The 18795-nt window shown below is 42.8% G+C and overlaps 1 protein-coding gene across 2 annotated transcripts in view; it reads right to left on the bottom strand.

The window, feature by feature from the left end:
• robo3 (roundabout, axon guidance receptor, homolog 3 (Drosophila)) overlaps positions 1-18795 on the bottom strand; it is a 131097-nt gene that overhangs the window by 49792 nt on the left and 62510 nt on the right. Inside the window, exons 3-8 of one of the 2 annotated variants that reach the window (XM_024393773.2) lie at positions 18535-18692; positions 16267-16387; positions 15927-16065; positions 15652-15779; positions 14958-14969; positions 6258-6382 (exon numbers count right to left, since the gene is read on the bottom strand). In XM_024393773.2, coding sequence (XP_024249541.1) covers positions 6258-6382; positions 14958-14969; positions 15652-15779; positions 15927-16065; positions 16267-16387; positions 18535-18692 — 683 coding nt within the window. The remainder of the gene's footprint in view (positions 1-6257; positions 6383-14957; positions 14970-15651; positions 15780-15926; positions 16066-16266; positions 16388-18534; positions 18693-18795) is intronic. The other variant, XM_024393774.2, reaches the window with a different exon arrangement.

The raw sequence follows: 18795 nt of genomic DNA, 5'->3' as shown, positions 1-18795 counted from the left end.
AAATTTGGATGAGGCATCCATTTCAGATATTCCCTGAAACTTACTTCTCACCAATGCCCCCTGTGCTCTGATACCCAGCAGGTCTGCCAATGCAGCTTTTCTCCTCTTGAGGGCCTGAGTATGGCCTCGATCTCCTGTGGTCTCAACGAACGTCATGAGTTCCACTATTTCAAACTCTAGGGCTTTCATTGATCTGGTGATATCCTTGGTGACATTCCTCGTGTATTGATTACAAAATTGTTGAATCTGGATTTTCCCTATATCCCACCACTGTTGAAGGGATACAAAACTGGCCTTTTGAGACCTCCACCTCTCCCAGAAAAAAACTGAAACAGTTCCTGAAGTGAGCATCACTCAATAAAGTTATATTAAAATGCCAGTATGCGCTTTTGGGTTTTACATCGTTAATGAACACCACCTCTGTTATTAAACAATGATCAGAAAATCACACTTGATTTACAGACCTGAGATTGATGCTCAAAAACATAAAACCTATCTAACCTGGCCATAGAGATGATGTTCTCTCTCACATGCGCCCAGGTGTACTGCCTTGTTCCTCCATGTTGACTCCGCCAAATATCACACAGTTCATGTGTTACAATGAGGCGTTTTAAAAAAGTCCTTGAGGCTATATGAGGTTCTTGGTGATTTATATCTAAATCGCTAACTGTGCAGTTAAAATCCCCAGCAATAAATAAATAATCTTCTTTGTTACATTTCTCAATGGTATTTGATAATGTCTCTAAAAAACATACCCTCTCAACTGTCACCACTGGGGCATATACATTTATCAGACACATAGTGATGTTTTCATACCTTGCTCTAACTTTTAATAACCTCCCCTCAACTACCTCTTCAACCTCATATGACAAAGGCAAAAACCCTTTTGAGAACAAGATAACCACACCCCCACTTTTTGAGTTTTTATGACTACACACCACTGTCCCCCCCACTCCTGTTGCCACATAACTTAATTTTCCAAATTACTATGCGTTTCTTGTAGAAAATTTATGTCACTTCCCTTTCCCCTAATTAACTCATACACCATGGCTCTTTTTTTACCATCTCTTGCCCCATTTACGTTTAAAGAAGAAATCTTAAAACTGCTCATGGATGAAAAAAAAAACAGAGGAAGATACAGCCACCACATCTCTTTACAGAGTTAAAACTGCAACTGAACTCTTTCATTTTCTTTAGAATTTACATAACTTATCACTCTCGTGACCACTTTCTTGAGTCTAGCAATTTCAGGGCTTTTCAAACTTCCCCCTGTAATTTTTGACATCAGAAACTTTGCTGATTCAATAAACAATTCACGTTCAGGGAAAAAATCAGTTACATTGTAATCCTGCATATATTTCTTCCCTTCACTTCCACCCCATTTATCTCACTATATTGTTGTGACGCGTCAGATGACTCACTCTCGCTATCCTCCCCAGAAAAAAACTCCATCTCTACAGCTTGTTCATCTTCAACTGATTTATCAATCTCTACCTTTCTCTTAGAATTAGACCCTTCACCACCCCTTAAATTCTTCCTTTTACTCCTTGGTATTTTGAAAACATCCGCTTCCTTTTCCGTTATTTCAATCTCCTCTTGACCTCCAATTTCATTTTCCAGCACCACCTCAGCGACGGCAGTCGCAATCTCACCTACTCACCTAAAGCATTTCATTGATTCAGTAGATGCATAGAAGACATAATCAAATCCATTAATCTTAAAACTGAACGCTAAATTCAGTTCATCTCCGTCCTTTTTTAAAATCATATGCACTTGTCTCCTATGAGACACGACATGTTTCAACAACGGAGATTTGCATCCAAAAAGAACCTTCTTTATTGTAGATACGATTTGACCATGGCGAGATAACTCTCGCTCCAACACTTCATCTCTAACAAATGGTGGCACGTTAGAAAGTATAACTTTCTTCGCCGGATTCATAAGCGGAAATACCGGCGTCTGTGTCTCCCTCAACACAACACCCCTCTCAACTATCTTATTCACCTTTTCAATTGAATCTAAGAATATCACTACAGCGCTATTCATCCTTGAGGCTGATTTGATGCTATCATACCCAATGATAGCACCCACAGCCAAGCTACATTCTTCCACTGAACACCCGGCCGCAGCAGGAATCTTTACTCCATGCCTCCGACTAAGTTTTTCAAACTCTACATTTCCGCGAGTGGCCATTGCAACCAGCCCCACCCGCTGGTTGTGCCCTCGCGAAAAACCAACCTCAAAGATCCCACCACCCCTATACGTGCTTAGTGATAGTTAAACAATATACCCTTAAAACAACTAAACTAATCAATATATATATATATACATACCAAAACCCAATAGAGTGAAAAGAAATTCCATTCGCTCTCACAATCACTCCTGCTTGACGACTCACTCCCAGCATGCACTCCGGCGAGAGAGAGAGAGAGAGAGAGAGAGAGAGAGAATGCCTGTGTGTGCATGCATGCAGTGTATGTATGTGTGTGTGGTGTTCATCGCCTCTAATGTGTATGTGTATATTTTGGGGGGTTGCAGGGGTGCGGTGCTCTTTGACTCTGTCCTCTAAGAGGCTTAAAGCTGGTTGGTGGACAGCCCATGGCTAGAGGTAAAAGATGAAGGGATAATCGTGTGTGCGTGAGAGGCAGAGAGAGAGTGAAAAGGGGAGAGGGCCACGGTCGCGCTTAGTGATAGAGAGAGGGAGGACACAGGCACAGAGGGATTGAGGGAGGGATAGAGGGAGAGTATGGGCACAGAGGGACAGTGGGAGGGATAGAGGGAGGGAAATAATAGAGGGAAAGGGCAAAGAAGGAAAATGAGAGGGCCACAGGGGCACAGAGGGAGGGAAAGAGGGAGGAGATGGGCGCAGAGGGATAGAGGAAGGTATAGTGGGAATAGTTAGTTAAACCAAAGAGAAGCCCTCTGTTGTGCTATTTAGAGCCAGGCAGTTTGGTGTTATCTAACGGCCATGGCAGGGCTACAAATGGGTTCTCTCTCTCTCTCTCTCTCTCTCTGCACCTCCTACTCTCACATACAATCCTTTGCTCTCTACATCAACTTCTCATTCCTCTCCCCTCTTTAACATTAGCATCTATCCATTTCTATCTTCCCTTTTCTGTTTCTACCTCTCCCTCTACCCACTATACCAACCACTCTCTCCCTCTATCCACCTTCTCTTCATATCTCTCTCTCCATCACCCCCCCTCCCCCACCCTCCTTCTGTCCCTGAGAGTGGTGCTACAGGCTCCCACGCACACACTCCCATCAAGCCTTTCAGCATGTTGCCGCAGACTGTGATGCATCACAGAGTTCTCTGTATTCTCACAGTGACTCGCAGACACATACACACACTTATTTTCTATCTTGCTTAAAGAGTCTATATACTCCTGGTGAGATCTGCTCTAAAATGAGAAGTATATTGCACATTTACACCATAGACTAACACCAGGGTTCACCTCCCACTGCCTCAAAATGTGTGTGTGCACTTGAGCGCATGTGCGTGTGAGGACAAATTACTAAAGAGGGAGCCAGAGATCGATATAGCCTAACCAGAAGAAAAAAAACTGTTTCCGATCCTCCTCCTCCTGCTGCCCGCTGCTGCTGGACTTTGCAGATTCTGCCTTTAAACTCCTGAAGTTCCAGTAATAGGCTACATCAGTGGTCGGCATCCTTTTCCATTTGGAGTACCAAGTTATCGTACCATTTCTACTGATCTGCATGACAGTTATGATTTTCATATGCACATGGAACGGTTTCGTTTTATTTATAAAAAGGTCTTCCTATCTCAAAGTCAATGTCATGTGGTTAATCAAAACTATCTAGATGAAAATTATACAAATCTAAAAGTAACTTCTATTGCCATTGCCAATGGGTAAAAATCGCCTACATAAAGCCAATAAATATAAACATTGCAGCCGGCAGGTAGAAAATATCCTGATAAAAATAAAAATCCTATAAACCACATTGGCTACGCATTGCCTGTCTGTAAGTAACTTGAAACATTGTATCAACCATTAACTTGGTCAGCCAGAAGCTGGTGCTAACAAACTTGCAACATTGTATCAAATATTCTGGGCCCTCAGAGTTTCCTGTGCCAATGAGCTCCAGACAGACAGACACCACTGTAGACTTTTTGTGCAAGGGATAAGACGTAATCAGGTAGGCCTATTTTATGACGTTTCCACCCGACCAGAGCATGACATTTTTTTCCATTTCATGCTGAGTGGTTATCGAAAGGTAGGGAGCTGGAAATATTTTTCAAATAGGCGACGTTGAGGATCTATTGACAATCTCAATGGATGTGAAAAAATACTGTTTACTTACTGTTTGAGTCAAAGAAAAATGAGTTTGAGAATCTCCACAGTGATGGTGAGTTAAGACAATGAGAAATGGCATCAGATCCCCAAATGGGCACATTTATAAGCCTACATTTCCGAGCAGGCCAGGTAGCCTAGGCCTAGTTCTATACGTAATTAAGTGTGTGTCCTTACTCAAGAATGACAGGAGCACTCCAAACAAAAGACAATGAATAAATTGACAACTTGTAAATGGAATGAAATAAACATGTGTAGCCTAGGTTGTGCGCTCTACAAACAACGTGTCCACTTCTACATTGACAACAGTAAGACTGTAACGCATTCAATATATCATTATTATTAACGGAAAATACCGTAACCAAACAAATGTAGATTAGAAGTTATGGGAATTAAAGGTAAATGTACTGCTGGTGATACTGGTGTTGTAAGGGGCTTATTACAGTTGTATTCCAGCCACTAGGGAGTAAAAAAAGCAAAACAGTTTATGTTAACTGGGGGAGAGGAATAAAAACTATTTTTTTAAATGCTCTAAACTGCTGTTACATCGTGTTGACGTGATCAAGTAAACAGTACCTTTCGCGCTGGAGTTTACATTATAAGCGCATAGAAAGGATAACACATTTGTTACTTTCTATGAGCTTATAATATACACTACCGTTCAAAAGTTTGGGCTCACTTAGACATTTCCTTGTTTTTGAAAGAAAAGCACATTTGATCAACATACAATTGATCAGAAATACCGTGTAGACATTGTTAATGTTGTAAATGACTATTGTAGCTGGAAACGGACTGATTTTTCATGGAATATCTACATAGGCGTACAGAGGCCCATTATCAGCAACCATCACTCATGTGTTCCAATGGCACGTTGTGTTAGTTAATCCAAGTTTATCATTTTAAAAGGCTAATTGATCATTAGAAAACCCTTTTGAAATTATGTTAGCACAGCTGAAAACTGTCGTGCTGATTAAAGAAGCAATAAATCTGACCTTTAGACTTACAGTATCTGGAGCATCAGCATTTGTAGGTTCGATTACAGGCTCAAAATGGCCAGAAACAAAGCACTTTCTTCTGAAACTCGTCAGTCTATTCTTGTTCTGAGAAATGAAGGCTATTCCATGTGCGCAATTGCCAAGAAACAGAAGATCTGGTACAATGCCGTGTACTACTCCCTTCACAGAACAGAGCAAACGGGCTCTAACCAGAATAGAAAGAGGAGTGGGAGGCCCTAGTGCACAACTGAGCAAGAGGACAAGTACATTAGAGTGTCTAGTTTGAGAAACAGACGCCTCACAAGTCCTCAACTGGCAGCTTCATTAAATAGTACCCGCAAAACACCAGTCTCAACGTCAGTGAACAGTGAAGAAGCGACTATGGGATACTGGCCTTCTAGGCAGAGTTCCTCTGTCCAATGTCTGTGTTCTATTGCCCATCTTAATCTTTCTTTTTGAACTTTTTCTTTGCAACTCTGCCTAGAAGGCCAGCCTCCCGGAATCGTCTCTTCACTGTTGACGTTGAGACTGGTGTTTTGTGGGTACTATTTACAACATTAACAATGTCTACACTGTATTTCTGATCAATTTGATGTTATTTTAATGGACAATTGTATTTATTTTTCTTTAAAAAACAAGGACATTTTAAGTGACCCCAAACATTTGAATGGTAGTGTAAACTCCAATTCTTTAATTGGTCACCAATGTTGTATTGTACTGTTAGTTGACTAACTGTAGCCCGTCTGATGCTCTGCACAATTCATGTCAGCCTCCTCTGTCTTCTTTCATCAATGACCCATTTTCGACCAATGGCCTGCCATTGACATGGCAGCCATTTTGTGCCAGAACCACACTGACTGAACATCAGTTTCCACAGTGAAGTGGTCATATTGGTGTATACAGAACAACTGTGTTGACCTGATACAGTATTCTGTGCTGGGTGTCTTACCTGGCTGCCCTCTTTCTGCCAGAACACGGCAGGTGGAGGGTTGCCCTTGGTTCCACAGAGGAAGTTTACAGTGCGACCCTGGGCTGTGATCTGGTCCCGGGGCCGAACCACAATCTGAGGGGGCACTGCAGAGAGAGGGAAGAGTATGTTAGGACATCTAGAATATATTCATGTTGTGTTTCTTTGTGTTTGCACGTGTGTGTGTGCATGCCTGTGTTTGGTGTGCACTTGCTATCCTGTCTTCTTGTGAGTGTGTCTGCAAGCGGTGTGTGTGTCCACCAAGCTGTCAGCATTGACACTGTGCATGTGTGGAATGCTTAAGAGGCCCACCAGAGCACCCTGTGCTCACAAACACTATGGACGGACACACACACACACACACACACACACACACACACACACACACACACACACACACACACACACACACACTCTGTTTAGAGTGAATAAAATACAGACCACTACTTTGACAACTCTACCAATCTAGCACTTACATAATTTAGGGTTCTTTGGCTTTCTACATGCTCAGTGGTGCATATAGAGGAGCCCACCCTCCCTCTCTATCCTACCCAGTCATGTACACCTTAAACTGGGGCACACATCTGGAGATTTGGAGGTCACTTCTTGATCTAGAACCTTGTATTCAGATGTCTTTGAAGGAGGAAAATAATACAATGGGGGTGAGGAGAATGAGACTTCATCCTCATAATCTCTCTCTCTCTCTCTCTCTCTCTCTCTCTCTCACACACACACTCACACACACACACAGCTTCTTGATTGCTATTGATCACACAACCAGTTATTGTCTATTATTGCAAAGGGACTGATTGTGTAATGATGTCACCTTTGGCCCTGCAGTGCCTAATTGATTTCTCATCTCTCTGGCTGATCCACCTCTCTTATTTCACTCTCAATTAGAGAGCAGACAGAGATGAAGGCCAGGGGGTAAAGAGAAGGAGGGGTAGAGAGGAATATGGGTAGAGAGAAGGAGAGGGGGTAGAGCGAGTGAGTTGGGGGAGTGAGAGGCAGAAAGAGAGAAAGGAAAAGAGAGTTAGAGACAGGTCCTGACAGAGCACATTAATAGTGCCTATGGGTTGCATCCTATTTATCTCCTCTTTCATTTCCTTTCAATTCATCAAACCAATAGTGGAGCCAGACCCCAGCAATCATTATCGACCCACCTAGAGCAGTTAGTCTAACAGAAAAGCTACCACCTTTAGTTAACTGCCCTGTGAGTATTTTCACATTGGAGGTGTGTTTATTTCAGGATGGTTGCTCTATTTCTGAAGTGTGTAGGCCTACCACAAGCTTTAATTTTTCCCTATCGATGCACCATAGACAAAGCTACCCCTTCTTCTTGTCACACTCGCTCTTCACATAGTGGGACGGGTGTGGTCGGCATGTCAACAACCGGATAAATCACCCGCAAAATAGACCCCGGGCAGAGGTCGCTGAGGGTCGTGTTCAGGGGTCAAATGAGGCACCACATGCTGACCCCAAAGGTCAACAAGTTAAAATCTGAAACACATCCCCTACTGTCTGTCATTTGAGCGAAGGGGCTGTGGGGCAGAAGAGCTAGCTAGCTAGCAAACAAAAGTAACACCAGAAAACAACAATCTATGTATCCCTCTTTTCTGTATCTCTGGAGCATGCGCTCCTATTGATTAAATCCCATTGTCACGGTTGATGAAAGCACTGAAGTAGTGCAGAAACACAGCGTAATAACCACATCTTATGCTACCTCACCCTAGGCTTGTGCGCACACACACAAAGACAACACACTTGTATGTGGCGGCAGCGTAGCCCAGTGGTTAGAGTTTTGGACTAGTAACCGAAAGGTTGCAAGATCCAATCCCCAAGCTGACAAGGTACAAATCTGTCGTTCTGCCCTTGAACAAAGCAGTTAATCCAGTGTTGCTAGGCCGTCATTGAAAATAATCATTGTTCTTAACGGACTTGCCTAGTTAATAAATAAAATAAAAAATATATATATATCGACAACAATACCAACAAAACAAATCCAGTCCACACTAGACAAGGGGTTTGATTAAGACAACAACACAAACCCGTCTAGTTTTAGTGTTTTTTTTAACTGGGTCTTTTTCCCCGCCGAAGCTCCATCTTGAGAATAACAATGGCGATGCTTGATTTGAAGAGACATTCACTCACACATCGCCTATGGCTACAATAAATAATTAGCCATAAAGGGCACAGCGCTACCGCACTGAGCTTCAGAGGCAGGAAAAATTGAGAAGATTTAATGTTCTCACATGGGATAGCACATTGGGGAACACACTGTAATGGTGGATCTAAAATATACATAACACCAGAATTGAGAAAACGTATCAGATGTGTCATAGGGAAGAAATAAGAAATGCCTTACGCCTACTACACGTTTTAAGAAACTAATGCTTACATTAGTTTCTTCCTACAATGTGATTTTCTGGAGAAAAAAAATCTCATTTTGTCTGTCATAGTTGAAGTGTACCTATGATGAAAATTACAGGCCTCTCTCATCTTTTTAAGAGGGAGAACTTGCACAATTGGTGGCTGACTAACTACTTTTTTGCCCCACTGTATGTTAGAATGCTGTTCATTGACTACAGCTCAGCCTTCAACACCATAGTGAAGCTCATCATTACGTTCGGGGCACTGGGGCTGAACCCCGCCCTGTGCAACTGGGTCCTGGACCTAGGCCGGGCCGCCCCGAGGTAGTGAAGGTAGAAAAAAATCCAATCACACATATACAGTTACTGGCACAATGCTCTAACCACTGGGCTACCTGCCACCCCTATCTACTCTGTTTAGAGTACATGTACAGTTGAAGTCGGGAGTTAACATACACCTTAGCCAAATACATTTGAACTCAGTTTGTCACAATTCCTGACATTTAATCCTAGAAAAATTCCCTGTCTTAGGCCAGTTAGGATCACCACTTTATTTTAAGAATGTGAAATGTCAGAATAATAGTAGAGAGAATTATTTATTTCAGCTTTTATTTCTTTCATCACATTCCCAGTAGGTCAGAAGATTACATACACTCTCTTAGTATTTGGTACCATTGCCTTTAAATTGTTTAACTTGGGTCAAATGTTTTGGGTAGCCTTCCACAAGTTTCCCACAATAAGTTGGGTGAATTTTGGCCCATTCCTCCTGACAGGGCTAGTGTAACTGATTCAGGTTTGTAGGCCTCCTTGCTCGCACATGCTTTTTCAGTTCTGCACACACATTTTCTATAGGATTGAGGTTAGGGCTTTGTGATGGACACTCCAATACCTTGACATTCTTGTCCTTAAGCCGTTTTGCCACAACTTTGGAAGTATGCTTGGGGTCATTGTCCATTTGGAAGACCCTTTTGCGACCAAACTTTAACTTCCTGACTGATGTCTTGAGATGTTGCTTCAATATATCCACAAAACTTCCCTCCTCATGATGAAATCTATTTTGTAAAGTGCACAAGTCCCTCCTGCAGCAACGCACCCCAACAACATGATGCTGCCACCCCTATGCTTCACGGCTGGGATGGTGTTCTTCTGCTTGCAAGCCTTCCCCTTTTTCCTCCAAACATAACGATGGTCATTATGGCCAAACAGTTCTATTTTTGTTTCATCAGACCGAGGACATTTCTCCAAAAAGTACAATCTTTGTCCCCTTTTGCAGTTGCAAACCGTAGTCTGGCTTTTTTATGGCCGTTTTGGAGCATTGGCTTCTTCCTTGCTGAGCAGCCTTTCAGGTTATGTCAATATAGGACTCATTTTACTATGGATATAGATACTTTTGTACCAGTTTCCTCCAGCATCTTCACAAGGTCCTTTGCTGTTGTTGGGGAATTTATTTGCACTTTTCGCACCAAAGTATCTTCATCTCTAGGAGACAGAACGCGTCTCCTTCCTGAGGGGTATGACGGCTGCGTGGTCCCATGGTGTTAATATTTGCGTACTATTGTTTGTACAGATGAATGTGGTACCTTCAGGTGTTTGGAAATTGCTCCCAAGGATGAACCAGACTTGTGGAGATCTACAATTTATTTTCTGAGGTCTTGGTCTTGGTCTTGGATTTTCCCATGATGTCAAGCAAAGAGGCACTGAGTTTGAAGGTAGGCCTTGAAATACATCCACAGGTACACCTCCAATTGACTCAAATTCTGTCAATTAGCCTGTCAGAAGCTTCTAAAGCCATGCTGTTTAAAGGGACAGTCAACTTAGTGTATGTAAACTTCTGTCCAACTGGAATTGTGATACAGTGAATTATAAGTGAAATAATCTGTCTGTAAACAATTGTTGGAAAAAATATTTGTTTCATGCAAAAAGTAGATATCCATAACCGACTTGCCAAAACTATAGTTTGTTAACAAGAAATTTGTGGAGTGGTTGAAATACTAGTTGTAATGACTCTAACCTAAGTGTATGTAAACTTCCGACTTCAATATACTGTATATATACTCCAGACTGCAACATTGCTCATCCTAATATTTATATATATCTGAAAATCCATTCTTTAACTTTTATCTTATAATTTTATATTTAAGATTCTTAAAAGTAGCCACCCTTTGCCTTGATGATAGCTTTGCACCCTTGGCATTCTCTCAGCCAGCTTCATGAGGAATGCTTTTCCAAAGGTCTTGAAGGAGTTCCCACATTTGCTGAGCACTTGTTGGCTGCTTTTCCTTCACTCTGCGGTCCAACTCATCCCGAACCATCTCAGTTGGGTTGAGGTCGGGTGATTGTGGAGGCCAGGTCATCTGATACAGCACTCCATCACTCTCCTTGGTCAAATAGCCCTTTACGCAGCCTGGAGGTGTGTTTTGGGTCATTGTCCTGTTGAAAATCAAATGATAGTTCCACTAAGCGCAAACCAGATGCAATGGCGTATCACTGCAGAGTGCTGTGGTAGACATGCTGGTTAAGTGTGCCTTTTAATTCTAAATAAATCACAGACAGTGTCACCAGCAATACACCATCACACTTCCTCCTCCATACTTCCCGGTGGAAACCACACATGCGGAGATCATCTGTTCACCTACTCTGCGTCTCACAAAGACAAGGTGGTTGGAAAAAAAATTCTAATTTGGACTCACTCATCCAAAGGACAGATTTCCACCAGTCTAATGTTCATTGTTCTTGATTCTTTCTTATTGGTGTCCTTTAGTAGTAGATTCTTTGCAGCAATTCGACCATGAAGGCCTGATTCATGCAGTCTCCTCTGAACAGTTGATGTTGAGATGTGTCTGTTACTTGAACTTTGTGAAGTATTTATTTGGGCTGCAATCTGGGGTGCAGTTAACTCTAATGTACTTATCCTCTGCAGCAGAGGTAACTCTGCTGCAGAGATCTTTCTTTCCTGTGGCAGTCCTAATGAGAGCCAGTGTCATCAGAGCGCTTGATGGTTTTTGCGACTACACTTGAAGAAATGTAAAAGTTCTTGAAATGTTCCGCATTGACTGACCATGTTCTAAAGTAATGATGGACTGTCATTTCTCTTTGCTTATTTGAGCTGTTCTTTCCATAATATGGATTTGGTCTTTTACCAAATAGGGCTATCTTCTGTATACCACCCCTTCCTTCACAACACAACTGATTGGCTAAAATGCATTAAAAAGGAAAGAAATGGTTGAGAGAATGCTAAGAGTTAGCAAAGGTGTCATCAAGGCAAAGGGTGGCTACTTTGAAGCATTTCAAATATAAAATATATTTGTATTTGTTTAACACTTTTTTGGTTACTACATGATTTCATATGTGTTATGTCATAGCTTTGATGTCTTCACTATTATTCTACAATGTAGCAAATAGTCAAAATAAAGAAATACCCTTGAATGAGTAGGTGTTTACAAACTTTTGACTGGTACCGTATGTATTCCTTCAGGATTTCTGCTGGAATCCCATCAGGGCCAGTGGCTTTGTTGTTCCTCCTCTTCCTGATGGCATCTTTCACCTCCTGCAGGCTAGGTGGTTCTCCCATGTATTTGTCCTTTGTTGGTCGCTGAGGGACGTGATCATTGACCTCTATCTCAACTGTTGTACTTCTGTTGAGGAGCTCCTCAAAGTGTCTGGAATCTTCAGTGTCTGCCAGCTGCTGGATCTCCAGGGCCTTTTCTGTCCATCATTTGTTTTTTAGTTCCTTCACCTGGTGTTGGACAACTGCCTTCGCTCTGGCATGAGCTTCTCTTGTGGCCCTGCAGTTGATATCGTTCTGCCAGGCACAGAAGGTTCTCAATGAGCTGTCCAATTTCAGAGTCATTCTCATCAAACCAGTCCTTCTGCTTTTTGGTCTTATAGCCGAGGGTGTCCTTGCAGGCGTTAAGGATGGTGGACTTGAGCATGCTCCAGTGTGTTTCAATATCCTTAGGATATTATTCTAGCAGTTCTGCACTTAGAACAGTCTGGAGGTGTTGTCATTTGCTGGCATCACCCAGACTTTTGATGTCAAACCTTGGCCGATTCAGCTTTTTCTGCACCCTCCTTTTCCGCATGAGTCAGATGGACATAGTGGAGCGAATTAGACAATAGTCTGTCGAGCAGTCATCTGCACTTGTCATTGCTCTTGTGATGTTCATACACACACTCAAATAGACAAACGCAAACAAGCTATCTTACACACACACATACACACAAGAACAGTCAGTTCTCCTTCTCAAGCTGTCTTACATATGCACACACACAGACACACAGACACAGTAACAAAGCACAGCCGTGTCCTTGGAGAGACCCTCCTCAGGGGAAGAGAGTGACAGGCAGCTGTCACAGTCACACAGTGACGCAGACAGACAACAGACACATGCGCTGGAGTAGACCCACTTGTAATTAAAAACACACCCAAATGCTGTTAATATATTTCCCAGAATAAAACAATTGAAACAGATGTTTATACGAAAACCCTTGCATGTTGAAGTCCACAAAATGTTTTATCCAAATTTTATTTGGAAGATGAAAGTGAACTTATCATTGCATACTGATGTTTTGCTGATAAAATGGATGCCATCTTTTACATTTATAAAAAAAAATGTTAATAGATGCTGATAGAACAGGCCAAATCGCTACTGGTCCGTCCACCCGCCCGCCCGCTCACTCACTCACTCACTCACTCACTCACTCACTCACTCACTCACTCACTCACTCACTCACTCACTCACTCACTCACTCACTCACTCATCGGCATATTTATCCCTCTATTGTCATGCTAATACACAGGGCAGTTTAGGAAATAGCACATTGAGATTATGTCATGATTTTATTCGTGCTGGGGGGCATGATAAAAATATATAATTTGAGATTGTTTGTGTATCCCAGATAGGGCCCCCATAACTGAACTCACCTGTATCATTTCAACAAGTAAACTGAGGTAATATGCAAGTAGCTGATTTACTCGGCTACAACTCCCCTACAGACTTGGGAGCGGGGAAGGTGGAGAGCCATCCATCCTCCAAAACACCACCCTGCCAAGCCGCACTGCTCGCTTAATCCAGAAGCACCAATGTGTCGGAGGAAACACCGTCCAGCTGGCAAACGAGGTCAGCTTGCAGGCACCCAGCCCACCACAAGGAGTCGCTGGAGAGCGATGGAAATCCCAGCTGGCCAACTCCTCCCCTAACCCAGACGACTCTGGGCCAATTGTGCGCCGCCTCATGGGTCTACCGGTCACGTCCGTCTGTAGGATCGAGCCCGGGTCCGTAGTGACGCCTCAAGCACTACAATGCCTTAGAGGGTTGCGACACTCGGGAGGCCCCCCAATGACCAGTCTGACAGAACTACAGAGTTCCTTGGCTGAGATGGAAGAACCTACCAGAAGGATAACAGTCTCTACAGCACTTCACCAATTAGGGCTTTATTGGAGAGTGGCCAGAAAAAAGCCACTCCTGAGAAAAAGGTGCATGAAACACGCCTGGAGTTTGCAAAAGATTCTGATGAGACAAATATGTAACTCTTTGGCCTGAATGCTAAGTGCTATGCCTGGAGAAAACCATGCACAGTTCATCACCCGTCTAACACCATCCCTAGCGTGAAGCATGGCGGTGGCAGCATGGCGGTGGGGATGTTTTTAGTGGCAGGGACTGGGAGACTGGTAAGGATAGAGGTAACAATGAATGGCTAATCCTTGATAGCCTGCTTCAGAGTGCAAACTACCTTTGATTCGGGTGGAGATTTACGTTCCAATAGGACAATAACCCCAAGCATACAGCCAAAGCAACGCTGGAATGGCTTCAGAACAAGAATGTGAAAGTCGTGGCTCAATGTCAGCAATCCAATCAGCTTCGAGTTCATCTACAAAATGGTCTGTACTATAGATAGTCTGCACTATAAATACAGCAACAGCCATTGACACCTCAACCATAAACATTAAAATGCCAAAAATGCAATTGGATCAAACTGGTCAAACTGATATTGATGCACGCAAAGCTAGCCTTTTCTGTACACCTACAACAACATACAGTACATATGGTATTGTCAGAGTATGATTTGACACTTCTGCCAGGGGGACTTAATGAATATTGACTTTTCCCCCCAGTCATACAGTATAAAAGCAAACGAGGGGTTTAACTGGCTCAAATTAAGATCCTACATCTGTATGGCAACCACATGGAATCAGATAATTCCTTGCCCTCCTCCCGACACGCACACACACACACACACACACACACACACACACACACACACACACACACACACACACACACACACACACAAGATGAAATGGTGTACTTACTGAATGGACCCACTGGAATGGAGAGATGGAGAAAAATTGAGCAGAGAGAAAAAACAAAGAGATGAATGAAAATGAGATGGGTTGAGTTGAGACTTGATTTAATGGGCAGTGCAGTCCAGTGAACCAAGATTCAAGATTTAGTGTATCATCATTAGATTATGCTTTATGTAGTATGGCTCAGGTTGGAGGGTTGTAGTATGGTTCCGGTTGGAGTCAATTTAGTCGATTCAGGAAGTGAGAAATAAATAAATGCCATTTTAAAATTTCGAACAGAATTTCTATTCATCTTCTGAATTGATGGAATTTAAATTAACCCCTGCTATGGCTAGGTTTTACGGTTTGATGGCTATACTTAAAAAAAATAACACACACACACACACACTAGCATACCCCATTAATATTGCAGCTGCACTCTCCAAACTAAATAATGTTGCCATAATTCACACAGAACAATCTCCATGCAATTCCATGCCATAAACTCCTATTGGTGCGTGTGTGTGCACCTGTGTCTTTACTTGTGTGGGTGCATGTGTGTGTGTGGAGGATTCCAAAAGTAAATGGTCAAAAAGTGCAGGAGACCTAAGTCATTACTGATGGAGTCAAATGCTGCTGAAATTGAAATTGCCTGTCAGCTTTACATAAGAGACTATGTGTCACTCATGCCCATATTCATGTGTGTTGTGCCTGGTCTTACCATGGACCTGCAGGCTGCCCGATGCCTCTGCCTTGCCCACGCTATTCTCAGACACACAGGTGTAGGTGCCCTCGTCCTCAGCCCGAACCTGGGTCAGACGCAGGCTGTGGTCACTGCGGATATCTGACCTGCAACAACAACAACAGACCAGGGTGAATATATAGAATGATATCCTACTGTACATGGGGTACATTCACTCTCATTGATGTCTGGTGACTAATCTCTCTCTCTCTCTCTCTCTCTCTCGCTCTCTCTCTCTCTTTCTTTCTTCTCACCTGCCACGGGGCAGCTCTCCTTCCTCTCTCCTCCAGCGGATGGTGGGGGCGGGGTCTCCATGGGCCTCACACAGGAAGTCCACCGTGTCATCAGCCAACACCACCTGGTTCACAGGACGCTTAACGAACATGGGTCGCTCTGACAGACCGAGAGTGAGAGATATGGTCAGAGAGAAAACAACGTACAGTGAGAGAGATAGAGAGAAAAAGAAAAGGAGGACAAGATTGGAGAGTGACAGAAGTTGGGAAAATATGATAAATACACAGTAGAAAATAGAGAGGACCAGAGAAAACACAGAACCAGGGAAAGCAAGGTCATCTGAATGTAAACTCCACTCACCAAACACCACTAGTTCTGCTGGGTCGCTGTCCCTTTCCCCCACCATATTGGTGCCCACACACACAAACATGCCTGCGTCGCTCTTCCTTGTGTTCGAAATCATCAGCTTGCCTCCTCGAATCTATGAGAGAGAGAGAGAGAGAGAGAGAGAGAGAGAGAGAGAGAGAGAGAGAGAGAGAGAGAGAGAGAGAGAGAGAGAGTCCCCTTAAAAGACACCGCAGGGGGGAAGGAAGCATGGTGATGTGCTTGTCATGTCCCCAAGCCTATTCACTCTATCATGTTGTTTATTAAGCAACCAACACATTTAGGCATCTGTGTCTGTTTATCTCTCTTTCTCCATACCCCTAGCATCAAATTGTCACTATCTCTTTCCATTTCTGTCCCTCTCTCTTTCTCCAACCTCACCCCACTCCACTCTCTCTCTTTCTCTCTCCCATCCCCCCTCTGACTATTCCTCTTATTCATGTGGTTGTATTTGACATTGAGAGAACCTCCACATAGACAAATGTGGAATACATATACCCAAAGCCTTCTATACAGATAAGTGACTGTAGTTTGTGTTATGTGTGTAGTGTATCTGAGTGCTTTAGGCCTCAGAGAGAGCAGAGAGGTGGTCTATTGTACTGGTGGGTTCAGTTTTTGGTCATTACACCTTCAAATAGATTCAATTAAATTAGTTTTTTGTCCGTCCATCTGTCTATTTGCATATACAGTACCAGTCAAAAGTTTGGACACACCTACTCATTCAAGGGGTTTTTCTTTACTTTGACTATTTTCTACATTGTATAATAATAGTGAAGACATCAACACTATGAAATAACACATATGGAATCATGTATTAACCAAAAAAGTGTTAAACAAATCAAAATATATTTTATATTTGAGATTCTTCTAAGTGGCCACCCTTTGCTAAATCTTGGCATTCTCTCAACCAGCTTCATGAGGTAGTCACCTGGAATGCAAGTTAATTTGTGGAATTTCATTTGTTTTTAATGCGTTTGAGCCAATCAGTTGTGTTGTGACAAGGCAGAGGTGGTATACAGAAGATAGCCCTATTTGATAAAATACCAAGTCCATATTATGGCAAGAACAGCTCATTACTTTAAGACATCAAGGTCAGTCAATGCAGAAAATTTCAACCATGATGATGAAACTGGCTCTCATGAGGACCGCCACAGGAAGGGAAGACCCAGAGTTACCTCTGCTGCAGACACTATGTTCATTAGAGTTACCAGCCTCTAAATTCTTCACAGAGTTCAAGTAGACATCTCAATATCAACAGTTCAGAGGACACTACATGAATCAAGCCTTCATGGTTGAATTGCTGCAAAGAAACCACTACTAAAGGACAACAATAAGAAGAAGATGCTTGTTTGAGCAAAGAAACACGAGCAATGAACATTACACTGGTGGAAATCTGTCCTTTGGTCTGATGAGTCCAAATGTGCGATTTTTGGTTCCAACCGCCGTGTTTTTGTGAGACGCAGAGTAGGTGAACGGATGATCTCCACATATGTGGTTCCTACTGAAGCATGGAGGAGGTGGTATGGGGGTGCTTTGCTGGTGACACTCTTGGTGATTTATTTAGAATTCAAGGCACACCTAACCAGCATGGCTTCCACAGAATTCTGCAGCGATACGCCATCGCATCTGGTTTGCACTTCGAGGGACTATCATTTGTTTTTCAACAGGACAATGACCCAAAACACATCCAGGCTGTGTAAGGGCTATTTGACCAAGAAGGAGAGTGATGGAGTTCGGTATCAGATCACCTGGCCTCCACAATCACCCGACTTCAACCCAATTGAGATGGTTTGGGATGAGTTGGACTGCAGAGTGAAGGAAAAGCAGCCAACAAGTGCTCAACATATGTGGGAACTCATTCAAGACTGTTGGAAAAGCATTTCAGGTGAAGCTGGTTGAGAGAATGCCAGGAGTGTGCAAAGCTGTCATCAAGGCAAAGGGTGGCTACTTTGAAGAATCTAAAATCTAAAATATATTTTTATTTATTTCACACTTTTTTGTTACTACATGATTCCATATGTGTCATTTCATAGTTTTGGTGTCTTCACTATTATTCTGCATTGTAGAAAATAGTCAAAATAAAGAAAAATCCAATAAGTAGGTGTGTCCAAACTTTTGAGTGGTACTGCAGGTATAGATAGACGAATATGCAGGCATGCAGGTCTTTTTTGGATAGCCACAACAATAAAATTATTGAAGGATGCAACAGAGGCATATTTCTATAGACAGATAGAAAGGACCCACGGTGATCCTCTCATCGTGGTCGTTGACTTTCATGTTGTTCCTCTTCCAGGAGATCGTGGGCTCCGGGTGGCCCCGCGGGGGGATGCACTCCATGACCGCTGGCTCCCCTGCCGCCACCACAACGTCACTGGGTGTCTGCCTGAAGTCATCCCTCAGGACTGGAGGTAAGAGAGAGGTTGGAGAGAGGGAGGTGAAGGGGGGTTATTATACAGCAATGATTCCTCAATATCATTTGCTGGTAATTTTACACATGTATTTCTT

The sequence above is a fragment of the Oncorhynchus tshawytscha genome, linkage group LG30, assembly GCF_018296145.1.
Source record: "Oncorhynchus tshawytscha isolate Ot180627B linkage group LG30, Otsh_v2.0, whole genome shotgun sequence".
Taxonomy (NCBI): domain Eukaryota; kingdom Metazoa; phylum Chordata; class Actinopteri; order Salmoniformes; family Salmonidae; genus Oncorhynchus; species Oncorhynchus tshawytscha.
The sequence above is the reverse complement of the archived record's forward strand: the minus strand, read 5'-3'. Positions and strand labels throughout refer to the sequence as shown.